General features: G+C 34.1%; 3 protein-coding genes across 3 annotated transcripts; all 3 read left to right on the forward strand.

The window, feature by feature from the left end:
• Positions 1-763: 763 nt before the first annotated feature.
• LOC119669246 lies at positions 764-27,709 on the forward strand. Its single transcript, XM_038079069.1, has 5 exons — positions 764-1,634; positions 6,428-6,690; positions 18,869-21,785; positions 24,079-24,389; positions 26,350-27,709. Exons 1-5 carry the CDS (start codon positions 827-829, stop codon positions 27,589-27,591), a joined length of 5,541 nt encoding a protein of 1,846 aa, XP_037934997.1. The 5' UTR covers positions 764-826; the 3' UTR covers positions 27,592-27,709.
• LOC119669247 (peptidyl-prolyl cis-trans isomerase CYP95-like) lies at positions 10,731-12,093 on the forward strand. Its single transcript, XM_038079070.1, has 4 exons — positions 10,731-10,833; positions 10,891-11,556; positions 11,632-11,847; positions 11,933-12,093. Exons 1-4 carry the CDS (start codon positions 10,806-10,808, stop codon positions 12,049-12,051), a joined length of 1,029 nt encoding a protein of 342 aa, XP_037934998.1. The 5' UTR covers positions 10,731-10,805; the 3' UTR covers positions 12,052-12,093.
• LOC119669248 lies at positions 14,481-15,325 on the forward strand. Its single transcript, XM_038079071.1, has 4 exons — positions 14,481-14,562; positions 14,625-14,801; positions 14,864-15,076; positions 15,137-15,325. Exons 1-4 carry the CDS (start codon positions 14,538-14,540, stop codon positions 15,208-15,210), a joined length of 489 nt encoding a protein of 162 aa, XP_037934999.1. The 5' UTR covers positions 14,481-14,537; the 3' UTR covers positions 15,211-15,325.

Here is a 27,709-nt window from a genome sequence, read left to right on the forward strand (position 1 = left end):
TTTTTTTTTATATATAATTCCTCTTTTTACGAAATGAACTCCATTAAATTTTTATTACAAATTTCATTTCTTTTTTCTATTTCAGAAACGTATACGTGCTTTGAGGTCGTCAATAATTGAATCCTTGCACTACTAAAAGCATATTTGCAGTCATGAAATAATCAAAATGTTTCCTGCTTCGAAAAAATTTCATTGCACTTGCAATGAATTATGCAAATCGATTTGAAAGCCATCAAGCTGCCATCAACATCGAATAAAGGAAAATAAACTGAAACCATAACGAATTGAATCACTTCAACGTATTTTGTGGCTGGAGCATAAAGATCCAAAAGCTACAATCCTAATACCTGGTAACAGTGAAGTAACAAAGGAAAATGACAACAACATGATATACGTCTGGGAGACATCATCATCAGTGTCGACATCAACATCGACGAAAGCACCACTAACTGCACTAACTGCACTAAAAGCAACTAAAACCAAAACAGAAACATCAAAACAAATCACAAAAGACTTTTTGGCATCCTCAGCGATTTTATCATCCACATCATCATCTTTATTATCACCAACATCCTTATTAAAAGCAATAGAAATAGCACTACTCGAATCGGTAGCAGGGTTAACGAATGCAAATACTAAAGGCAATACAACCAGCAACAACACAAATAGCAATAACAAAAACAATTGCTACAACAATAGCAATAGCAACAGCAACAGCAACTGCATTGGTAGCCAACAACAACAACAACAACAAGAACAACAACAAGAAGAAGAAGAAGCACAGCAGCAGCATCAACAAGAATATAGTATCAAACTCACAAAACACATGCAATCAAAGCATAAACAAAATTGCACAAATGCTTTACAAAACCGACAACATCAAAAGCTGCAGCATAAAAAACAACAACACCACCAACGCCAAGAACAACAGCAACAGAAACAAAAACAAAGCGAACAACATCAACAATTTAAAAGCCAAAACCAAAAGCAACGACATCAGCAACTACAATGGATCCGCACATGCTTTGTGTTTGTCATTTGCCTGTCACTGCCCTCTGCAACGAACACGGAACCTCAGGTCCTTATGCAGACAACATCAAATAATACAGCAACGCCAGCAATACGAGAAACAGCATCAGCAACAACATTATTCACAACAACAACAACAACAGCAGCAGCATCGCCAACAAATCTGTTGGCTACGTATACAATATCCGCTTCAAGACCCACACACCTTCCACAGTTAGCAATGGCAACGGCAACGGCAACGGCAACAGCTACGACAATAGAAACGACAACGTCAACAGCAAAATCAACTGCAACAGCAACAGCAACGACAACATTAATAACTGAGGCAGTTGCTGCAACATTTGAAAGTCATATGACAAAAGGATATTCAGTTAGGTTGCCTGTAGATACCAGCGGTGATGTTGCGTTAAGTGGGAGTGGCATGGCTCGTATACGCATCGTACGTTCACTCGACAATGGCCATAACAATGGGAATAGTGGCAGCGGCAGTGGCAGTGGCAGCAGCATTGGAGGCGTTTTCTCATCCAACACGGACGGCAATAATAATATCGAGTGTCCCACTTTTGACGAGAATTCAGCGTGTCCATGTTATAAATTTGAAGATGGTGAGTTGGTTTTGTGCCGAATCATCGAATATTGAATTGTTAGATTTTTCTTTATTCACTTCTATCACTTTTAGTTTATTTGTTTGTGTGTGTGTGTGTGTGAGTATCTATAATAAATTCGTTTTTGTTTTAAATTGGAAATTTGTTGTTGCAAAAAAAAACAAAAAAATTGGCAAAGAAAATTTATTAAATTTTCCAAACTGTTAAATAAAAATGGAGGAAAATGTTGACTTTATAGAATTTCCACAGCTCTAGTTGTGAATACTAGTCATTCTTTCCATATCAATATAGACGTTCTAGGTAGGATGGATGGGTGTGCACAATACAACAGAGCCATTAAAATAATTGCAGTTTTAATTTTCAAATATTCTTGAGTAGTTAAAGTCCTTGGGAATCTATTATAGCGAAATTATGTATTGAAGATACATTCATTTATATTGATTATTGCATTTTGTTGCATTATATCTATCTGTAATCTCGCAAACGAAAACACTTTAGTATCAGTAGTTAAATATTGGATTTAGTGCTTATAATTATCGGTACTTATTAAATATGAGTCTATAAAAGGATTAAAATGAAAGCGAGGAAATAGGTGTTGTCAAGATTTCTTAGTAAGTGGGGCATAATTCGATATACGAATAAAAATGAGTTTACAAAATTAATGAAAGTAAATGGAAGTAAAATAAATTCTTGTTTAAAAATAATAACATTTACATCATGATTTCTTATTTAGTTTTATATATAGTTCTTATATTAAAAGTGAAAGTAAGATCACCCCCAGTTTCCACCTTTACCTCTTTGCTAAACTGCTAAACCTCGTTGCTACACTGCTAAAAGTTTCCCCATAGAGAAAAAAACTTAAAAACAAATCAAAAAAAAAAACGAACGTCCAGTCCATCAAAGTTGTGCCTAAGCGAAATATGTACACGGAGTAGACCACCATAGCTATAGAAAAAGAACTATATATTCTATTAACAACTTATGTGTATACAGGTGTACTGTACTAATGAATATATATATATACCTTCGAACATAGGATTGCCGGTGTTTCAAACTGTGTTAGCAGGGTTCCATATAAAAAAACAAAGATAGGTGTTTGCTCAGCTCCATTTATGAGAAACTCTCCTTGAGTATAATGTCTCCTCCTTTTTAATTTTTTAGAAATGTATATATTAATTAAAATAGATAAGCTGAATGTTTTATATTGAACTATTTATGTTCTTCTTATTTGGCACTACAGTTCAGTGTAAACCAAGGCCATCCTCACGATCTGCATCCATCTATCCCGATCTTCTGCTACTCTGTTTATCATTCCGAAAAATTTTTCTTCCTTCATGTGTCGTTTTCCTCCACTCATTATTTGAAGTTAGATTTAGATTTTTAAAAAGGGTTGGAAACTTGTCACTGCGTCACTGCATCCTTTGAGGATTATTGTGACATACCCACTTCAGTTCCATAGACGAGTAGTAGTTAAGAATGTCAATATGTCCTTTGGAGAGATGTTGCCTAATTCCGTTATATCCGGATTGGCAGTGGATAAGTACCGAAGTCTGAGTCTGGCAAGACTATCACATTGACACAAAGTCTGCAGCTATCGTCTCTAGTAATACCTAGATTCGATAGATGCTTTTTAAGTTCGCAGTGCCCAGTGAGGAATCCTGTGACAAGTCGCATACCACTTCTGTTTAGCATAAGTAACTCCCTAGTTGTGGCTTTTGATCGAAACGGCATGGATTCTTTGGCTTGTCTGCAAGCAATAGTATTATTTGAATTATTGTATTATTTGAAGTTAGTTGCCTAATGATATTTTTCAACAAAAACCAAACATATTTGCAATGCTGAAAAAACCAGTAGACAACAGTAGTATCTTTTAAAAAATGATAACTCGAAAATAGTGCATGATAGAAGGAAACTTTATTAAAGTGAAATAATTTTGAGATAATAAAGCATTGAAAAACGAAAAACGAATAGAACAAAATTCAATTTAAATTTTAAGATAAATTACATAGTCGAAAAACTAATCAAAAATTGAGCAACAATATTGACTAGGCTATGAACTTACTTTTCAGAGGACTTCAGCCAGTTCCAAGAACTTCCCATAGACTTGCTTTAGTGGGCTATTTTAGGCTTTGTCAATGATACAAAGTGACTTTGAATCGCCATGCAGAGGTTCTGCTAAGTTCCAGGAAACTATTATGCAGTTGCACTTTGGGCCTGAGTAGATCGTTATGACCGTCGGTTTTACCTAACATAAGCTAACCCATGAAATTTAAACTAACATAGCATAAAATTGTAATAAATGATTAAGTATTTGTTTAAAGAATTAGAAACTAAAGGCCATAAAAAACACCTCTTAATGATCTATCTGGAATCATTTAGTTAAGATAATTTGAACGAACCACTCCTTATATGTCATTTGATATGAGCAAAAAAATTCTTTTAAATACTTTAATATCTTAGATAAAAGAAAAAGATTTAAGGTACCATTTGACCTAAACTCAAAGTTTTAATTTGTAAAAATATTTTCAGCAAAAAACCTAAATATTCCAATTTTATCATTAAATCTTGTGTATTTCTTAATTAAAATTTTTTCTTATAAACATATATTAAACTTATTAGTTTTCCCACATTTAAGGTCTCTTAAACAAATTAGCATAATTTGAAAGATGCTCAGCTTCGCTCACTTGGCACAGATTAAAGTTTGATTTCATTCAATTTGTGTTCCAACAAAATCAACAAGATTTAGCAGATCAATTATTAAATATGTAAATGACATGCTTAAGCAAACAATATGTTAAATCCTTAGATTACACAACATAACAGCACAACAACACAAAAACACAACAATTTGTGCAATACAATTTTATGTTCAGACATATTTGGCCAACGACCAATTTAATACAATTGCTCTTCCTGAATATGGCCATTTCAAGAAAATTGTCAAAGACAAGCACCATTGTTAATGGAGAGCCTTTGTCTCCGGGTTCCATATTAATACCGAAGTGCTCGTATTTTACATTTAAACGCAATCAACATATAAACAAGGAAATTTGCGTCATATCCTTAAACAAATTTACAAGTACATGAGCAACTACTGTGCCTTTGGATTAGTGACTTCTAAGGAAAAATATGTTTTTGACTGGAATTGTATTGAATGCAGTACGAAAAAATATTCCATGTAAACATAATCATCAATTTAAAAATAAAATTTTACTAAATATTAGAAAATTGACATCAAAATATAATTAAGAAAAATTAAAAAAAAAATAATACCAGTAAGCCTTACTGGTCTTAAAAGAAATATATGTAAATTATGAGAGGTGGTTATACAGCTGGTGGTCTTGATTTAACAAGACTATTTTAGTAACATATGCTGAACAGACTTGTTATCTAAGACATGATGTGTTTCGTTAAACGCCTTCCATTTTGCTTTAGGACACGCCTAACAATCGCTGAACATTTATAACATATTAAAACTTTTAAGAATATAAAAATGGTATCCTATCAATTTTTTTCTAGTCATGAGAAGATTTTTCGCTTGGTGTTTTCGCTAAGCGCAGTGCAGACTAGCATTTTTGAATGTCATTCAAGTTGCGCTCTCTCTTGCTCAAATTTATTCTAGCGACCGAATTTGAACATGCTCACATTCAAGAGTTGTCATACAAGCAAAAAGAAAGAAAAGGGTGTTTGCGCACGCTGTTGGTGTGTTTCTCACGTTGTAAGTGTATTAGTGCAATTACGCAAAAATATCTTCTTAAATGACGAATGCAAGTTTTTAAGTGATAGACTATCATTCACGACATGTTGGCGAGAAGCTGAATGATGTGCTCACCAAAATATTGGTTGCGTGTCATTCAAAGATGCAGAGTATCATTTTTGAGCATCATTCTTAGATTTTCTCTCTTGAATGGCACTCAAAAATGATAGTCTGTACCGCGTTTTAACAATCGGAACTGTCGCATCTATACCAGTAGAAACCCAAAAACGACTATCGAAGGACGATTGTTCCCACAAAATGTCAATCTATTGTAAGGCGTTTTTAAAGAGATATGATAGGCCAATCAATATATTTAATATTTGGTCTCTAGATTTAAAATTGTTATGCTTTTTTGGGAATAAAGAAGGTTTGCTAGAAACCGTGTGTCTTTTTTAGCATGAACCTTTAGATATTGATGTAAAAGATATGTGGTTTCTATTAGACTGCTTACAATTAGTGCTATTGCATCTGAAACAGTAATATCCACATCTAGCTATGGAAAGATTATGGCATCCACAAAAAATTACTGTTAGATATTTGGTCTATAAATTTGATTGGCAGTGCTTGTTTAGGAATTAAGAAGACGTGTCGGAAAACAGGAATACCGATCACATAGCCATGTAATTATTTATATTTTTAACATTAATTAATTTAATGGATATAGAAGCTATATGGTATCCACAGAATTGTCAACGAACAAAGCTGTAGCTTATTAGGGGTAGTGAAAATGCAGAATTAACTGTTAGAATATCATTGCATCCAGAAAAAGTCACAGTTCAATATAGTCTATAGCATATAGTCAGCAGATGTGACTTGGAGTCAATACTTTTTCAAAGGGCTCTCCAATTAAAGGCACAATATTAAAATAGGATCAAAATTTCAGTTGTATATGTGTTTTATTCCGATCTACTTTCAGAATCAAAAAATGGATGTCCTCATACTCATATACCCGATTTTTTACTTCTTCATTTTATTACTAAAAACTGTCTTACACAATGAACTTATTAAACGAATATATTTTCTTAAACATTTTAAGGTCTCTTCTTGGAATGCCCTGGCACCACAGCCATGTCATTGCGTACCACATTGGAACGCATATTACGGCCAATACATTCGTTATCAATTTATGATTTTGATCGTTCGGTCACGTCGCTTTCACAGGATGTCTTTCAACCTGGTGTCAATGTGAAACATTTGCAATTTTCGCACTCGCATTTGGAAACGCTCAAGGATAACAGCCTGAAAAACGTACGTGCAACGTTGGAGTCGTTGAGCATTGTTAATGGCAAATTAACACAGGTATGTACATATACGCAACCGAATTGATAAGTAAACATACGTAACACAAACGTAACTTGATTACGTAATTTGGCACATACTAAGCTTACGTTCTTCCCCGTTCTCGTTCATTTACAAGAAAAGAAATGAATGCAGTTCCCATGTTGTGTAAGTGAAACGTGCACTTATCGAATGGAGTACATCGCTCCAGTTGGATATGTTGCTTGTGCTGTTTGTGTTGCTCCACAAAACAGTTGTTGACATGGTGAAGATACTGCTCGGTATGGATCCGTGCGTGTTTCTATCTGACATGAGCTTCAATTAGCAGCAACTCAATACTTTTAACAGATGCGTATGCTTATCATTAACGTAACGTTTGTGTATTCGTGATTTTCTTCTATCCAGACGAAGTAAATATTTACTAATTTAAATTTATTTAATGTGCTTAATTATATTAAAATAAAATACAAATCAATGATGCAAAAGTGCAGATGTTGATAGAGGAATAATGAAGGCAAAAGCAGCTTAAATATTTCAATTACGTAGTGAAGCAGTCACTTTGGTAAAGTAACAATATTTGAATAAGATAGATATTCAGTGACTACAATACATAATGAAAATTAAGTAAAAATACTACATTTTACAGTAAATCTGTATAGGAAGTTAAATATTGGTATAACATAAAGAAATGGACTTATATAGAAACTGATTCGAAGTTTAATAATTCCTATATTCATTCTGACACAACATATGTTAGGAATATACTCAACCTAATTAAGGTGGTTATTCTTAGAAGTATTCACTTCTTTAGGTATATAAAAACCATTTTATTTTAAAGAAAACTTCAACCTATGCAGAAAATTAGCTATTGCATTAATGAAGCTAGAACTTCAAATATATCTATTAGCATTAAAATTTATCTAACATTTAGATGATATGTAGCCGCAATCTACAATCCACAACTTTCGAAGTTAATATTATACTTCGTCTATATATTGACTGCTGTTTTAATTATTTCATAGAGAATCAAGATATTCAGTTTTTGAATGCTAAAAGTCGAAATTACGAAATTAAAGACTAACCAAATGAAAGTCTAACCAAAAGGTTGTCAAAGTAAGCGGAGAATCTTACTGACTTTTGTTAGAATCTACAAACATCGGTAGGTAGATAAAGTGAAAGGACGATCAAATCTTTCTCAATAAGTTGAGGAAGTCAATTTGATTCCAAATTTCCGAAAACGATACGATGGTACAATTTTCGATGTGTAAATACTTTACGAGCATATAGGTATATACTATTATAATGCCAAATGATTTGTGGAGTAAAGAATGAAACGTTGCTAGAACCTTATGCCTTAGAGTAAACATAAATTAAACGAAAAATATTTTGAGCTACAGCAGATATGCAGTTTGTGTGATTATTGGAGTTTTAAGGCCATTGCACTGATATTTCAATGGGCACCTATTCCGACAAAAAAAATGGATCCATTAATTACGTTTTATTACCCTATCCAGGCATAGCGACTTCAATATCTTGGAGACCATTTATTTGCTTGTTCGGTGACTGTAATGAAAATCGATTTGTCGAATATTTGTAACTATAAGATATATAAGATATAAGATATATATATACACATAAGATATATATAAACACTTAACATAAATAATAAGCATTAATAATAATTTATAAAATTAAAATTATATTATTGTAATAACAATAATATAATAAAGGCTAGCGTAACTCGTTTCCCCCAGACAATTTTGAGGGCGTCATAATCATCGATACTTCCCGAGTCGTAGTATCAATAGCTATGGTTTTTTTTTATGTTTGATTGGTAGTAAACACCAGAAAATTTGTTTCTGTCAAATTGAATTTTATTCCAATATTTGAAGCAACCAAAAATTCAATTAATAAAAAGTAAAAATTTCATTGTTCACTTCTATTTAAAACAAAAAAAAAACAAAATTTAAGTTTTAATAAGAGAGTCAGTTTAATTGGATAATTCTATTGATTTTAGCTACAAAAGAATGGGTATATGCCATTTATTTTAAAAAGTGGCTGAAGATCGTATACGAGATACTTAAAAATGTGGGTTTTAATAAGATTAAAAATATATGTAAATGATAAAATAAATGATCTTAATAGCACCTGGTGTTCCCACAGGCCTTTAATTGATCAAGCCATTTAGCATAATTAATATATAATGCATTGGATTTTAATAGGTACACCTGCTGCTCAAAAAGTATTCGGATTTTGTAAATAAAACATACAAATTTAAATTTTATTGCAAATTTATTTTATCTTCTTCAAAATCTGCTCCTTCTGAAGCGATACACATATGCCAACGTTTAAACCAATTTTCCATACACTTTACGTATTCTCGTGAAGGTATGGCCTTTAGTTCCTTTAGCAAACCGATTCAATCGACTCAAAACGCTTACTTCGAAGGGGCAATTTGAGTTTCGGGAACCGGAAAAAATCGCACGGATCCAGATCTGGCGAATATGGTGCCTGAGCGATGACAGTGATGACGCGTTTGGTCAAAAAATCGCCTACAACAAGAATTTTCCATAGTAAAAATCGCTAAAAGCACTTGAGGTACTCTCATATTAACAGCTGCTGTAAACAAACTAATTGACAGATGGCGCTCAACTTTCTACCATATGTCAAGAAAGGGTATACGAACATAACAAAGAAAAAATTTTTGAAATAGGTCTATTACTTACGGAGTAGTTAACAAATTACAAAATCCGGATACTTTTTGAACAGAAGGTATATTAAAAACATATATAAGCATTTTTATCATATATTTTGTAAAATATCACATTATTTTTATAAATTTATTTTCTACAAACCTTGAGGATTAGATAAATAGATATACGTATTAAAAAAAAGCTCTATTTTTTTGCCTCTTAAATAAAAGCTAAACTCGTTAGGGTTCAGTGAAAGGCATAAATTCCAGAAATCTGTTTTGCAGCAATAAAGCATCCAAATATAAGCTAATTAAGTTCCACAAGTACATAAAACAAAAGCGAAAACAGCTAAAAATTGCTTTCTAAGCCATTAACTTTCAACAATTTTACAACAAAAACACATAAATAAAAATCAAAAGATTCCCTTACGAGCGCAAAGAACAAAGACATTCCGAGTAGGAGAAAGTGAACCGAAGGGAAGAAAAATTCCTAAATTTCGTACCCAAGAAAAAAAAAAAACAATTGCACTCAATAAAATAATTTTCTCCAAACTCCTCGCTGCGTCGCGGCTTTGAAATGTGCTCCCAGATCAAACCAAACCAAACCAAACCAAAATGAAATAAAATAAAATGAAATAAAATAAAATAATATAAGGAATGAATAAAAATAATAATAAAGGAAAACACATGTCTACGAAGCAATAAAATGGCGCGTGAAGAAACACTAAATCAAGTCCAATTACGCGAATTTCCAGTTCATTTCCTTCGCTGAATTGTTTTGGGTTATGAGGTTACGTATACGCCGCGTAGCACCGCCGCTCAAGACAAATTCAAATAATTCATAAAACCTAGGAGAACCGCAAGGAGGCGTACGCGAAGAGCTCAAGACAGAAACTCATTGCCAAAGTTAATAACCGTTAAAAATGAGAAATATCAGAATTATAAAGTCCCAAAAAATTAATTCCGAATAAAAAGACACTAAATTGTAAGCGTTTTTTTGTTGCTTTATATTTCATGTCGGATTACATGTAATTTTTTGGCTCTTTGAACAGAAAGGGTTTCTGCTTTCAAAGCGTTACCAACGAAACAATTTTAATTACTAAAAAATCATTAACAAATTTTCATGAAAAATATTTTATTAAGCAGAGAACACACAAGAAATAATAACAATAATGTTTATAAATGTGAGCAATTAAACAACTTCTCCAGTAAACAAAATTACAACAATTAATTTGTCTGTCTTCAAGTGGCAAGAAACTGACAAAAATGAAGTCATTTACTACTGAAAATGCGGAAGTTGCCAGAAACAGTTGGATTTGGTAGTGAATATGCAGAATGTTTTCAACAAAAGTGAGTTATGAGTAGAGCTGGTAGAATGCTAGTATAAATACTGTCAGTTAATTAGCATAAGATATCACTCAAGCATAACAGATAAACCGAAAAAATGTGCAGGACCATACACTTGGTATTTGGTAAGTCAAAGTAATTAAAAGAAACATTTTTCTTATGGTGCATGATTTCCATTACAGTTGCTCTATTAATATTTGCTTATGCAAATAGTTTAACCAAAGCACAAAATAATACAACAACAACAACAGCAGTAACAACAGAGGAACCAGAACCGTTAACAGATGCACCTGAATCTACAACAGTTAGAGCTACAACTACTACAACACGTAGAAGAAGAACGACAACAGCTCGTACAAGGCCCACTAAACCAACGCGAGCTACTAGGCCTACAAGAGTTACCAAGCCAACGAGACGTACCCGGCCTACAAGAGTTACTAAGCCTACACGGGCGACCAGGCCGACACGAGTAACTAAACCAACAAGAGCTACCAGGCCTACAAGAGTTACCAAGCCAACGAGACGTACCCGGCCTACAAGAGTTACAAAGCCTACACGAGTCACCAGGCCGACACGGGCAACTAAACCAACGAGAGCTACCAGGCCTACAAGAGTTACCAAGCCAACGAGACGTACCAGGCCTACAAGAGTTACTAAGCCTACACGTTCAAGAACTACAGCACGTGTGACAGTTCCATCAACAACTACCAGAATTTGTAGGCCACGTAAAAATTGTACACGACGTAGTCGAAATGTTTGTGGGCGCAATCGTCGTGGCATGTGTCGTAGATTCAGAAATGTATGTGAATACGATAGGACCAACTGCAAAATTCCAGCACGAAGAAATCGTAAGTAAAAGCAAAATCAAATCTCTTCATTATGCAAAAAAAAATTAACATTTTCTCATACAAACTGGATCCAAGGTTGGAGGGGAACGGCCGTAGCACAATGCAGAAATATTCGAGTGGGTCGCGTAGCTCGTTGCAGACGCATGCCTCCACCAGTGTGTGTCATTAGAAAATGTCCTCGCCCAGCTAGCCAGTCATTGTGTGTCAGAAGCACAAACCGCAGATGGTGCCGACTGGTTGCTAACACTTGCGAACTCCAAAACATGAACTGTCGCTCGCGGCCAAGAGGATGTAAGTTTATTTTAGAATCCAGTGTAAAAATTAGTTTCTTTTTTATTTAATTTCTTGAATATTTGTTTTTTTTTTTTTACTTCAGTATGGCGTCGAGCTGACAAGGGAAGTTGTCGTGGCATGAAAGTTAACGATAAAGTTATGCGCTGCTCCAGGCCCTTGCCACAAAGTGTTAACATTGACAAGGCAATATTTATATTATAAGAAACTTATTTTAAATAAAACTAAATTTTTTTAAAATTACAATTATTCGGTTTTAATTGTTTCGTGGGTAGACAAGGAAATATAGAATATTTAAATACATTTAAACACATCAAAATAATATCTACTTGGTAAAGTAATGCATTCGATAGCATTTGTAAGAGAAAAAGCTTATGATTTCTTCTTTGCCCTAAACTTTAGCTACAAAGTATTTAAAAAATTTAAAAGAAAATTTGAAATTTCCGTACTCCTTTATATTAATGTCAAAAGCTGTTTAAAATTGTCAATAAGGACCTGAGATCTCCTAACTGCTCAACAGCTAAGAGATCTACTTCTCATGAATAACAAAGAATATTGCAACAATAACTAACTAGACTCAATCGCTCTTCCCTAAATAATCTGACTGCATCACCGATGGTACATTATTAAGAAGAAGAATTATATCAGTCAAAAGCTTTATTTAAAACGCATATATAGACTTTCGGTTCCTCTTCTTTCACAAGAAGAGATATCAGTGGAATAAAACTATTACTAAAAACATTGCTTGTTTTATTAAAACGACAATATGGTTGTCGTGTCAGTACCTAACTCTATTTCACTAGATAACGTGCGTCTAAGATTCGTTGAACCACAGTCTTCGATCCTAAGTTTGCTCTAATTGAAATATCTCCTAATATCACCTATCAACTATGATCCTAAATGAGCAGTATCTTTTGCGAGATGTAGTGCAACTGGTATCTACCATTATCTATATCATAGATATAGATACTGGTATCATGTATGATTTATTATTTCACGATATGAATTTTTTTTACAATAGGTGACCGCAATAAAACTGTGAAAGTTTTATATATAAATTATGGTTTTGTACTTAGTTCATTCCATATATAATGAGAAGATTGTGATTAATACAATTAATATAATTTGGAAATAACTGCTAAAAAACTTGAAGAAACTGATGTGATTATATGTGATCGATGCATTATTCACCTGTGTGTCCTCATCTGTCATCCATGCTGTTATATTACACTCTCTTCAACTGTTCTTTTTCATTTTCATTTTCCTTTCGTTCGCGCTCTTCTTTAAATCGAACATGTAGTCAATGAAAGACCACATGTTCTTCGCTTTTAGCAACTTTTTAATAGTTTGGACAGAACAGAATATCTGCCAACTGAAAATGGTGAAAACGGATTCTGGAAACTATCAGTGATTACTCAGTTTTGGGGTCAAATAGAAGTACAATTCACCACACGTTTAGTCACCCTACTTTTTAATGTTGAGATTGAGTGCATAGTTTCAGCGCTGCATGGACGACTATTTCTAAATTTACTGATATTTTCTAAGCAAATACAAGTGTTCGACAGATTTTTGATCTGTCATCGTTGTCACGCTTTAAATGGTATAAAGGCGGCTTACCTCTTTTGCATGTAATGCCTCTGGAAACTTTCCTGCAATGCCACAGATTGCATCATCGGATACTGTTAAGCAAAGGCAACCAGCAATGTACGGCACCTGTGTTTCTGTGCTACCAGTCGTTTCGGGTATGTTGTTGATACTACCCATATAGAAGCAGCATAACATATAATGTAATCCATAACCATCGACAGAAGATGCCTTTTTTCACGATGAGTTATTACGACAATGAGTTATCAGCTTATTCCTACATCATGATGCATCGGTTACCAAAATTTTTAAAGAAATCTATATAGTTCTCAAAACGTGGAAACGCATTATAATCGACATTTCTATCTAAAACTTAATGGCCAATAGTGTTGATATAGGTCGACAATTTTTTCAACTTTCATACCCACCTAAATGCACGTAATACCTGTTCTGAGACACCCCGATTTGCCAGAGGATTTATGTGAAGTCGTTTATTCTAAGCAACATTTTTCAGTACGCTCTATAGCAATGAAGTTTAAGACTCCAGATATCGAGGCTTAAAGCTGGAAATTATTATATATTATTATATAAAAAATGCTTAAAGCAATAGGTTACAATATGAAATTCTTTACTCTGGTAAAGAGTGAAGGTAAACAGTAAATAATTGTTAAGTACAAAAAAGTTTATTAAGTAAATATTAAGAATAAAATTGAAATTATGTTAATGTGTAATTAATACAACAATCACAACACGAATTTAAAACAGAATTGTATTTACTTAACCGCGTCTTTTTCTTCCTGAGAACAATGAAGAATAAAAATTTTCTGCTATTTATTCGAGTGCAAATAAAGCAGTCAAAAATCGAATTTAAATTTTCAATCACACATGGAAGTCTTAATTGTGATGGGAAGAATTAAGATATTTCACATTTTCCCTCACAATATACAATAATAACTATAAAGCATGTCATTGTTTTCATGATAAAGCAAAACGTTGTGGAGTTTTCGAAAATTAAGTATAAATACCGAGCGAAGAAGACAGTCCATATCACATTCAACTCTCGTTAATTATAGCGGTGAAACGAAAAAATCCAAAAAAACTTTAAGATGAATAAATACATTTTAGCATTCGGTAAGTATTTAATTTAAAAGTGATTTAAATACAACTAATAAAAAATGTTTAACCTTCTGCAGCTTTAATCCTTGTTGTGATTGCCACAGCTAATGCACAATGCAGACCCCAATGTCGTCGTAACAAACCAAGCCCTTCGGTTTGTATAAGAGAGAGGGGTACTGTGAATAGTTGCCGCAGATTACGGGAGTGCAAGTTCCGCGAAGAGAACTGCAGACTTAAGTCTATTGGTCAACCACGTGAGTAGAGACTGAGGACGTAAGTAATCACTTATTAATCTATCAATTACTTAAAATTTTAGCACTCAAGAAAACAAGCCAGAGCAGATGTCGCAACATTCAAAAAGATGGAAGCGGACTCTGTGCTGGAAGAAAGAAGAGAAGTACTAAACGCTGCAGATTACCTTGTTCTGAGAAGAAGACTGTTAACTGTTACTGGAGCAAAGCCAACGATTGTCGTTTGATGACCAATTGCCAAGCTAGACGCGCTAATTGCTTGAGAGGTTCCCGTAACCGTAAGTTCTCTTCAAATTTATGGAACTTTTATTAAATAATTTATTTATTTTAAATTTTAGAACTCATGCTCGTGAGCCGTCGGGGTTGCCATGGCATGAAGTTGGGTGAAAAAGCACGTGAATGCCGTAAATAAGCACTGGTATTTTATAACCACCAAAGGATGATTCTACATTCACAACGTACTACATGGCATAAATTCAATAAAAAGTAATAATGATAAAAAATTGTAAAAATATACATAAAAATTTCCAATCAATAAAATTATTCATATTCTAAGAAAAAATATTCTCAACTTTGATTTATTTGATTAAGGAGCGCAAGGCGAGGCTATTGGAAAGAAAAGAATTATTTCTTGACAATTTCCACTGAGCGGAAACACTTAGGTGCCCGTACTAAGAAACACTAAAATATGCATTATGTGTGCTTAAAAGTGCCACTTTTTCTCTGTGACCGCTTCAACCTACTTTCGGAGCTTTCGATGTCCTTTGGCAGAGCAAACGATCCAGCCATTATTCAATTGACGCCATTTCGCACGACAATAAATTTAAATCGATTGCCATAAATTTTAGTGGCAGGGCATCGAATCGGTGTAAATCGCTTGTACGGATATTCCGTTACCGCGCAGCATTGGTGACACCGCGTAATTTGCAAGTTGTACACTGTTAAGTGCATTCAATCTCCTTTACTTCAACCATTTTATTTTGATTGCGCTTTTATTTTAATATTTTCATTTTGTCCTTTTTGCAACAACAACACCAACAACAACAGAAAATTATATTATTTTTCTGATACGCAAAATTCTCACCTGCACGTTTCGCATTTGGGCGTGATGTACTGCGGACCACAGTCCTGGCGTTGTCCGACGAGTGGGTAACGTGCTGTTGCCACGTTTGTTTTCGCGGATGGTCCCGGGTTTGTTTTGTATTTTTGCGACAATTTGCATAAAAATTGTAATTTATGTAAATGCATTAAATGTTGCCGTACATTTTAGTTTAAATTGCAGTATCGTTTCCCTTAATCGCTAACATTTAAGTTTACTACCTCTTTTGTCGCTCCTCTTTTTCGTGATAGTTCCCAACTCCAATTCCTACCCTTTTTAGTGTTAAATTTGCCGCGAGCTACAATGACTTTCAAATCAAAATAGTTCGAATATTGATGTTGCAATTTCGCTCCCTCGGTGATAAAATAACATCGAATTAGCGACGAAAATGAATGAATATGTTACGAAAAATAATGCTGTCAAATAAATAGCTGAATTTAACACTATGTATCGGGCTTGACGTAATGGAAGAGTTCTAGTACGAGTATTAATTTCTGACTAAATACGCTATTTATTAACTGAACTGCAAAGATTTAAGTTAGTTTAGTAAAACTGATTAAGTAGATATTAATCTAAAGTGTTGATGTAATGGTTGCACTGGTATTTGAAGTCATTAATGATTAAAAAATGTCGTCAAACACCATAGACATAAAAAAATATGTGCTTAAAATATTATTTGTTTGCAGCCTCAAACTTCAGGTAATCGAATATCAGTCCTAGTTTTTTTCTGTAGTTAGCTACTATCAAGGCAAGTAACACCAGGGTATTCAAAACACACATATCAATATAATATGTTGATTAAATATGTATCATCAATTCCGCCGGTAGTAAAAAATCTTATATGTTTATATATTTCTTCCTTACTGGTATCGAGTGCACTTTCTTAATAAAATGCAACGCCACATCACTTCACCCCCTTCGGTGAAGTGATTAGAATATTCGCTAAGTAAGGTATGCCTGTCGTAAAAGGCGATTTAAATCCATGTACCACGCCGACAATGTACAGAAGTTTGCATGGTAGTAAGTGAGGTCTGCACTTGTGATACACGACCGCAAGTTTAAATCGGGTACTAGCGGGATCAGTGTCTGCAGCTTCGGCTGTGCTGATCACTTGTAGTTGGACTCGTAGTGGCTGTGGTTGATACCAATCTTACGCGGGAAGATTGCATCATTTACTCGGTGTAGAGTTGCGTTTCATCACCGGTGCTACGACCCAAAAGTGGCAGAGGTATAGATGGCCCGCACGCTAAACCAAGGTGGCTGTTATGCCTGTACGCATTTCTTCATTGCTACCGGTAGAAATTTCTAATGAAATTCCAATGGAACGTTGATTGTATTAAGACACATGTTTTTGAATACCGTAATATTAGACCGTGAAGACACAGAATGTTACGTTAAATAACATTGAGACATTGGCAGTCCTTCTACGTAACTTGTATTAATCGCAGCCACTATTATATTCTCTCACAGAGAAAAACAAATGTCCAAAATAATCGAATTAAATACCTGGATGCCATGTTGTCAGAAACACATCCCTGATCAGGTGCCGAAAATGAAAACCAATTATTACTAGTTATAATTTAAAGTAGTACAATATGATGCCTGATGCATTTTAGATTTCTTTTGAGACAAACATTCCTTACCATGGAAACCTCCATGGCTATCCATGGATAGATATTAAAAAAGTCTCACTGTAAGGTAAACTTAAAGAATATTAGTGTGCTTAAAATGAAAAAACTATCTGTCTTTTATCTCAAGGAATAGTTCTTTTTCACTAGCAATCGAATTGAGCCATTCAAATTGACATTTTATGCCACTTCTCCATACAATATAAACATCAATAAAGGCATTTATTTTTGCTTAAATGCTATGGAAATTAAGCTCATTGTGTTATATTGGTTGTATGAATTGGCATGATTTTTAGTGTCAGATATTCGCATAAGGTCATAAATATCAAAAAGGCAAAAATTGAAATCCAAACAAGAGACTTAATTATGGTAGCAGATGTAAATGCAACTGAGTTTATTAAGAGTCCTGTGGTAAAGGTCCATAAAAACTTTCAAACAAAAACTTGGGAAATATGTGCCCACTATTAAAATAAAATATATTTAATAAAGAAATATTAAAGCTAAAATTTGAAAGATTTTAAGTTTAACTTCAAAGACAATTTAAATCAATCAATTAATCAATTAATAGATATGGCAAAAGAGCTTGATTGAAACAATCAATTTATGTTTGTTGAAAGTGAAGCAAATTGACTCAAAGCAATTAAAACAAGCAAATTAAATTAAATCGAAATCCAGAATAGCATTTAATGAATTCGTTAAAGTCTCTGAGTTTGGTTTTATTCAGTTTTAAATAAAATATTTAATATTCGCTATACGCCGTATCTCGGGGCGCACGGACAAATCGCCCGAGTGTCTTCAAATGATTATTTATTAATGCAGTTGATGCGTTGTTGGTAAATCGGAGTGCATTTTTAATTCATTCCAGAAAGTCAGATCAATTGCAGTGCATCATTTAATAATCGCAGAATAACAATAAAAACGGCTTTTCAGAGCTCGCTATGCTCAGCAGAACATTACGTGAATTAAATTGCAATATTTATGAATGCACTTGTGCAAATATTTGTTAACCCCGTTAATGTTGTTCATGGGTTCAGCACAGTAAACCAGTGGAAGTGTAAAAAAGTATAAGAGTAAACAAATACACAATACACAATTACACAATACACAACTACACAAATACACAATAAATTGAATAACAATGGCGGCAAATTGTGCCGCGAAAAAAGCAAGTTACTGCCGCGCACATAAATATTGAATGCTGTTTGTTTAATGCTTCCAACAGATTGAAAAATTTATTATTTAATTATGATCCAAAATACACTGAATAAATACATTGCATATTTTTTTCAGATAAAACAAAACTTAATAATTAATCTGAGTAAATGTTTTCTGACTTATTGCAGATACCATCGCGTGCGCTGAGTTCCATGCAAAAATTAACTGCGCTCGACTTTGACTACAATGAAATCTCGAAGATAGAGAACTATAGTTTCTATGGTCTACGGCTATCCAAGCTCAATATGAAAGGCAATCGACTACAGGCTATTCCAGAGCATGGTTTTGCGGGTCTTGAGGAGTCAATGCAAGAAATTGATTTGTCTGAGAATAGCTTACGTACTTTTCCTTTGCTGGCTTTGAGAAAACTGGATCATCTGCGCACATTACGTTTGTCAAATAATAAAATCTCAACATTTTATGGTGACATCACCTTAACAACTAATAATGCCTCAGCGGTAGCTACCCTGCGTTTACCATCGCTTATTTTTCTCGGTCTCAGCTCAAATCAATTTACAGAAATTATTGATGATTGCTTTCGCGCATTTCCATTACTTAAAACTCTCTCTCTATATGCTAACCAGATCGAAATAGTACAACCAGATGCTTTTAAGAGTCTCAAGGAACTTATGTCATTAGATATGTCACACAATCGTATTATTTCATTGGACTCAAAAATATTCGACAAGAACAAACGTCTACAAACTGTCGATTTGAGCCACAATCATATACATTCTATCAGCGGTGTATTCTCAAATTTACCGCAATTGCGCGAAATATTTCTATCGGAAAACAACATTCTAGAGTTGCCCGCAGATGCATTCACCAATTCCACCAATGTCGATGTCATTTACTTAGAATCGAACGCTATAGCACATATTGATCCAAATGTGTTTAGCACACTCATCAATTTAGATCATCTCTACCTGCGCGCTAACTTCATCCCTTTAGTGCCAGTGACACTATTTGACAAATGCCAAAAGCTGTCCTCGCTGTCATTAGACAACAATGAAATACAGGATCTAGAAATTGGCATGTTCCGTAAACTGGAGTATTTGCGTGAAGTACGCCTACACAACAATCGCATACGTCGCATACGTAAAGGTGTATTCGAACCATTGCCGGCTCTACAGGAGTTGCATGTGCAAAAAAATAACATCGAAGATATAGAGCCGGGTGCGTTTTATACACTAACCAATATGCAGCACATAAATTTGCAAGACAACCAACTAACTGTGTTGGAAGACATCTTTCCAAATGAAAATGTTAACTCCTCTTTGCTCTCCATACAATTCGAGTCGAATTATATACACAAGATCCATACAAAAACCTTTCGCCATCAGTTACGTATACAGATTATGTGGCTGCGTGATAATAAACTCACAAAAATTGAGAAGTCCATGTTCGTTGATCTTAAGGAGTTAAGTCGTTTATATCTGGACAACAATCACATACGTGATATTGACAAAGATACTTTTAGCACGTTGAAGAATCTCAAGTTCTTAGATTTGAGCCATAATCGGCTTAAGCATGTGCGTCGGGAATATTTTTCTGCATTGCATAACTTAGAAGAACTTTCCTTGTGCGATAATCATATAGAAGCTATTGAAGGTTATGCTTTCAACAAACTGAAGAATTTGCGAGTTTTAGATTTGTCAAATAATCCTCTAGTACAAATCACAAAGGACGTTTTTATGGATGAATTATCATTGACACATCTCAATTTGCGCAACACTTCATTGCGTAAAATTGAGATGCATACATTCAAGTCCTTGCAGAACTTGAATGTGTTAAATTTCGAAGAGAATTACTTAAACCCTGCCGATATACAAAAATTAGACGTACCTGGCTTAAGAACCCTACAGCTATCACACAATAATTTTAGTAACGTGGGTGTAGGTGGCATTATAGCTGGCATGTTCGATAAATTACGTTCCCTACAGCACCTCACCATGGCCAACTGCAGTGTAGGTACAATACCAGACCAATTATTCACAAAAAATACGAATTTAGTCAAAATTGACCTTTGTCACAATCACTTAACCGTCATGAATCGCAATATTTTTAATGGCCTCAACGTTTTTAAGGAACTTCGTCTATGCCATAATAATCTATTCGAATTTCCACACATACCTCTATATAACTTGAGTACACTGGAAATCTTAGATTTGTCACGAAATCAACTGAGCGTCATCGACTTTTTTAAACTTAGCGGAACACTCAATCTACGACAATTATTTTTGAACGATAATAAAATCACTTCACTTAGCGGTTTTAATGCAGTGAATCTAACACAACTGGACAATGTTGACTTGAGTGGTAATTTGCTGTTATCACTACCGGCTAATTTTTTGCGTCACTCAATTAACTTGCAGCGCGTTGACTTGTCTAGCAATCGCTTTCTGCAAATTCCGAGTTCCGCTTTATCTGATGTCTCAATACCACGCCTATCTTGGCTAAATCTAACTGGAAATCCAATCAATAAAATTTACACTGTTAAAGAAGAACGTTACCCGTATCTGAAGGAGCTCTATATTTGTCAAACGAATTTATCCATACTCACCTCAAAGGATTTTGAAGCATTTCAAGCGCTACAACATTTGCACCTTGTGAATAATCGTATTACACGCATTTCACCCGGCGCCTTTAAATCACTCACGAACTTATTAACCCTCGACATAAGCGTCAATGAACTGGAGCTGCTGCCAAAGGAACGTTTGCAAGGCTTATCCTTGCTGCGTACGCTGAATATTTCGCACAACAGCTTGAAGGACTTGGAGGAATTTAGTGCGGACTTAGCACAGCTGCAAACATGCGATTTATCCTTCAATCAACTGGATCGTATATCGAAAAAGACTTTTCGCAATTTGCACGGCTTGGTGCAGCTTTATTTGATGGGAAATCGCATGACTGTGCTTTCGACAGACGCGTTTCGATACCTCAGAAAATTGGATGTGCTCGACTTGCGCAAAAACTATTTCGAATTGATACCCATTGATGCACTGAAACCATTGGAAACGAATATAAAAACCCTAAAATTGGAAGGTAAGCTGCACGTAAAAATGTTTCTCGTTATTTAAATGTATATTTTCAATATTGTGAGAAATATTTTCTTGGAAATATGTCAGGTATCGAGTAAATTCATGTTATGGGATATGGAATTATTATTCAGACTTGATTGAGAATGCACTTTATGCAGCAAAAATTCTCTATTATCTTGTTTGCTCATACTGAACACACATTGACAAGAAGAAAAAAATATTCAATGCAATTTTTCAATACATTATTAAGTTACTTGTTGAGATTACTATAGAGATATAGGATAAAAGATATAGCATAAAAGATATAGGATATCTTCTATAGAGATATAGTATACTGGATATAGGATTTATATAAGCCGAAGCTTAAATTTGGTTAGCACGTTTCAAAATTTACTTGAACCATTATTTTTTTAAACCAACTTTCTTGCAAAATGTCCAATATAACTTGATAAGAAGCAATTAATTTTAATAAGCTTTAGAATCCATATAAAGACGTGCATGGACTGTGTTCAGTGATATATCCATAATATATATTAGCGTATATGATGCAAATTAATCATTTAGTTTTCTTTTTTTCTTTCACTTCTTAGACAATCTAAATAAATATTGGTAAACTATGCAGAGACCATAGTTTCGTAACGTTATAACCCGCCTTATATAGCTTATCAATATAATGCAAAGATAAACGTCACTAGTATAAATTCAATAAATTACACTGGTACCAATTGAAATATTTTTTTTGGATATAGGTTACTTCTTTGATGGGAGCAAGATCTATGACTTTAGATCTTTCTGCAACTTTTTGGGGCACAGCACTATGTTTGTAAATACAACTATTCATCCAATTAAAGTAATGAATTCAGTCATTACATTCGCTCGCATAACTTTAAGTTTTATGAACAACCACTACAATACTCCTTTTAAGAAAATCACCCTGAATTGTTTAAGACAGTCAAAGGTGTGGACCTTAATCTACGCCCTAGATTTACACGTCAGATCGGGTGCCGCAAGTAAAGCTCACCCACTACCATTTTTACTTAAAACAGTATCGGGTGGTACCCACTAGATTTTATTCGCCTTTTTATATAGGCTTGTTTTACCGGGGATGATACATTATGCAGTCATATTTCGGTATTTACTTAAAATATACAAAGGCTCAGTATAACAATTATTAACAGTTTTACTGGGTGCTATAAAAGTGTTCCTCGGTTTGTGGCATATTTTGAACAAAAATGTATTGTGTTTATAATCTTTTATCCCATTTTTCGAGTACCTTTATAACTACATCCGTGTAGAATATGTATGAATTATCGGCAAAAGTCTTGGCCAAGTGATTTTCGGTAGACCAATTTTTTATCATGTGAAAAGTTTTGCAAAGACGTAAACAAATAGTAGTCATATAGAACAAGTTCCAAGCTCTATGGTGCATGTACTAAAACTTTCCAACCCAGTTTCGCTAAGTAGTTCCGTAAAGCATTATCATAACAAAGTACAACTCGTTTTCTATTAACCGATTCTAGTCAGTGTCAGTTTTCTTAATGGTTTCGGTCAAGCAGTCAAGTTATGAGTAGTAAAGTAGCAGTGAGTATAGTAGTAGTATAGCCTAAAAATATGGTATACCATTAAAATATGTATATTATGTGTGTTATTTAATAATATGCAGATATTAATTAGTAATATTGAGTCCAAAAATTAGAATCCAAAAATTTGAATTATTTTTTAAAATTCTGAGATTAACATTTTATAAAAATTACAACTATATATACCAGTTTGTATATTTTTAAAAGGATTTAAAATATTTTACTTTATATATTTTTGTGTGTTTATTACTGAAACAAAATAGATAAAATTGGTTATACTGCATTTGGGTGCAATTTACAAAATTTCTAAATACAAAGTACCGTGGTGATGACACACCTGAAGGTACATAATAGTAAATATTAATAAAATTTTACTGTACTTTACTTTCATGTGCTGCATTGCTATTATTGTCACTGCGCAAATCCTTGTAAAAAACAACAACAACAACAAAACGACCAAAAAAAATGATTGCTCACCAAAAACGAATTCTACAATTCTCGACGAAATATCAACATTTAACTAACCAACATCAACCATTGACTACCGGCAACGGGAACGGCAACGACACGGCAACGACACGGCAACGTCAAACCTCCAAAACTCCATGACAAAACATCTGAAACGGTAACAAATTTAACTACTAAACCAACAAAATGAACTACAAAAACAACAATTACGAAAACTGCAACTACAAAACAATAACTGCGAAATAACAGAAAATCCACTGCATTGCAGCTGTGATGCACAGAAACTGTGGGAATGGTTACGTGATCATCGAAAATGGTCCGCAACGGGTGATAATATTAATTACCTCAGGTGCGAACTTCCGGCGGAGCTGCGTGGCAAGATATTCGCTAAAATGGAACCAAAACAGTTTTGTGATGCGCCATTAATACCAAAAATTGCCATACAGGATATACAACCATACTCAGTTGTCGTTTCATGGCAGAGTCGCGAACATTTAGGATTAAATGGTTACGAAATCGTTTACCATTCAACAACAGATGGCGGCATGGATATTGATGAGGTAAGTCCCCTATAAGGCACTAGCAGTAAATGAAAAACAGATAAATGAAAAAATTTAATTGAAAATTATGCGAAAGCGTCAGTAATTTTGTTGTCAACTCAACTGAATTTGCTGTAATTCAATAGCTAATTAATTGTCCAGATAATGAGTTCAATAAGTACTAGTAATTGAGAAACAAAGATTACCAAGTTGATGTAGAGATTAAGATGATATAAAAATTGTTATTAACGTTATCGAGTTAATCGAACAATTCTTTAAATACTATAATTTTTATGTATATAAAAATTTTAAATGAAATGCAAATTCATTAGATGAAATCATAAAAGATCTTACTTAATAGTTAAATTGAAACACAGTACACAATTCTATTTATATATATATAATATAAGCACATATATCATTTACATATACAAATGTCATCATTACATGCACTCTCTAACTAATCGGAACAAAAAAATGTTTTTAATCATACTTCAAACCCATTCAAGAGAAAAATACAGCAAATAAGTGATATGTAAATAATAATGTAAAAGGTGACTTGAATAGACTTATGACCATTCCAATCTATAGCAATAAATCCTGCTGAAATATCCATTTTATTCCTTCTTCAAAACAGCTTTGCACATGCATTCTTCAAAAAAATACAGCAAATAAGTCATATATACAGCATTATATATGATAATTCGTGTAAGAATATGACCACACTTAACTATAACAACAAATTCTATTAGCCAATATATATTTTTCTTTCCCCAAAACCGGTTTTTAGCAAGGAATCATAAAAATATATAACACATATATCCCATATACAGTATTATGTATGTTCATTCATATGGACAAATTACCAGTCTAAATTATGACAACTCCAATAAAGTAATATATTTTTCCTATTCTCTTAACCGTCTTTTAGAAAAATAGTTTAAAAACAGATAACAATTAAGTCTTATATAAACTGTTATGTACTCCCATATACATAACACTTATAACATTCCCATACCTATAACAATAATTCCTGTTAAAAAATGTATTCCTCGAACCAATCTTAAAAAATGCCATAATAATATATAACAAATAAGTCATATATAGAGCATTATATATAATCATTTGCATAAAGATGTGATCACTTTGAATTATAACAACAATTCCTGTTAAGCAATGCATATTTTCGTTCCTCAAAATCGAATCATAAAGGAATCATAAAAATATATAACAAACACGACATATATACAGCATAATATGCAACCACTCTAAAGCATGACTAGGATTCAAGTTTGAGAATGTATATTTCCTTTCCTCAAAACCGTCTTTTATAAATGTGTTATAAAAATATATAACAAATTAGACATATATACAGCGGTATATACTGCCATATATGTAGACATGTAACCACTTAGACCTATAACAATAGTTCCTGCTTAAAAATATATTACTTTCCTTCCGACATAAAAATTTATAATAACTACTCTATTCCGGCCTATGACAACAATTCTAAAAATATTTATAATATAAATATATAACACATAAGTCCACATACACCATTATATGTAGGTATATGGTCATTTATGTAAATATCTGACCACTCTAACCTATGACAACAATTCCTGTTAGAAATGTATTTAATACTACACCTCGTTCAAATCTTATTGTAATCCTTTTACAAGTGATCCAATTTAAATCCTTTTGTTATTAATTCCGACTAATACTCCAATAACGTAACTTCATCGTTACTTAACTCAGAAATTGTGCTCTTCACTAGAAACCATTTGAACGAAATATCATATTTTAATTGCTTCCTGCGGTTAACAGTCAAAAGTTCTGGCAATGAACATTCTATCCTTTCCTTAACACTCGAATTTTACGTTAATTAAATTCGAAACCTGAAATTGAGGTCACCACTAAATTAAATTTTGATTACATTTCATAGCTAGAAATCACAAAAATTTTTAAATCTATTTTTCAGATACGAGGCAAACGTTTGAACGGCACGGCACACTCAGCAAAACTAACAAAACTTAACGCGAATACACGGTATCATATTTGCGTTATTGGCACCGGTAATTGGCTTTCCGAGCCTGTGGCAAACGCACTTCAAAGAATACATTTTAACGACTCATTCCTAATGCTGCGCGATGAAGCTGGTGGTACCAATCAGCTTTTTTACCAACACCAACAACAACAACAGCAGCAGCAGCAACAGCAACAGCAATATCAATCCCATCAATTGCAACATCCGTATCAGCAGCATCATGCATATCAGCAAATGTACGCCGATAACATGGGCGACCATATAGACTTTCTGAATCAGCACACGCAAGCTCAACCACAACAACAACAGGCACTAATCGAGAACACAGTTATGACCGACAATGCATTGCAGGAAGTGTTAAAAAATTCACACATTTCCACTTGCACCGACGTACAAACACTCGACTCGACGCCAAGTTTAATCACCGACGAAAACGGCCTTTCAAGCAATGGCTTCATACATTCGATATTAACGCGCCGCCTAGGACTCATAGTGGGCTGTTGTCTGGGCATCATAGTATTTATCGTAATGATATCGGTGCTTAGCTATGTTAAGTTGAAGAAGCAGCGCATAGAGAATGCCAAGCGGCAAGCAGCTATGCCACCCGAATTTATCTCATATCGTCACTTCTCCATACCCAACGAGGAGCTGGTACGTTCTGGTACTGTAATGTCAAGTGTACCGAGTGGTATTAGTGCACACATTAGCGGCACTAGTTTGAGCACAAGTACAACAGCAGCTACGACACCAATCGGTGTAGTGGCCGTGAAGACTGTTGATGGCGGTGTTACTGGTGTTGGTGGTGTTGGTAGCATTGGATTGGGTGTGAGTGCGAGTGTGAGTACGGCTGTTGTCGGTGGCAATGTTGGAAATACTGGAAATGGTAATGGCAATGGCACTATGATAACCGGCGGCAATGGTGCGGTAAATTTAACCTCATCTACCGCAATTGCGCCATCGAATGATGTTGTAAGCGTGACAACGACTGCAAATAACCACAATCATCATGCGCATCATCAGCACCATCAGCACAGCCAGCACAACCAGCATCAGAACCAGCAACAGCATCCACAGCAGCAACAGCAGCAACATCAGCAGGGTAGCAATCATCACAGCGGTGTAGGTTATATGGCAGCAGGTGTGGTGCTTGGCGCAAATCATTTAAACGCGTGTTAGTTACCATTAAAGATACTCATTCTCGAGGAGCAATTCACCTTTACTCATGCGATGTATGTAAAAGTTGTCATAATATTTTATGGAATTCGATTCCACTTTATTTTCAAAAAAAAAATAA

Source organism: Teleopsis dalmanni, chromosome 1, assembly GCF_002237135.1.
Source record: "Teleopsis dalmanni isolate 2A chromosome 1, ASM223713v2, whole genome shotgun sequence".
Classification (NCBI taxonomy): Eukaryota; Metazoa; Arthropoda; class Insecta; order Diptera; family Diopsidae; genus Teleopsis; species Teleopsis dalmanni.

Coding starts and splice junctions, on each gene's coding strand:
- LOC119669247 (XM_038079070.1), top strand. CDS start 10,806: ATGTGCAGGACCATACACTTGGTATTTG. Junction 11,557..11,631: donor AATTCCAGCACGAAGAAATC/GTAAGTAAAAGC, acceptor ACTGGATCCAAG/GTTGGAGGGGAACGGCCGTA. Junction 11,848..11,932: donor TCGCTCGCGGCCAAGAGGAT/GTAAGTTTATTT, acceptor TTTTTACTTCAG/TATGGCGTCGAGCTGACAAG.
- LOC119669248 (XM_038079071.1), top strand. CDS start 14,538: ATGAATAAATACATTTTAGCATTCG. Junction 14,802..14,863: donor TAAGTCTATTGGTCAACCAC/GTGAGTAGAGAC, acceptor TTAAAATTTTAG/CACTCAAGAAAACAAGCCAG. Junction 15,077..15,136: donor CTTGAGAGGTTCCCGTAACC/GTAAGTTCTCTT, acceptor TTTAAATTTTAG/AACTCATGCTCGTGAGCCGT.
- LOC119669246 (XM_038079069.1), top strand. CDS start 827: ATGCAATCAAAGCATAAACAAAATTGCACAAATGCTTTACAAAACCGA. Junction 21,786..24,078: donor AAAAACCCTAAAATTGGAAG/GTAAGCTGCACG, acceptor GCGAAATAACAG/AAAATCCACTGCATTGCAGC. Junction 24,390..26,349: donor GCGGCATGGATATTGATGAG/GTAAGTCCCCTA, acceptor TCTATTTTTCAG/ATACGAGGCAAACGTTTGAA.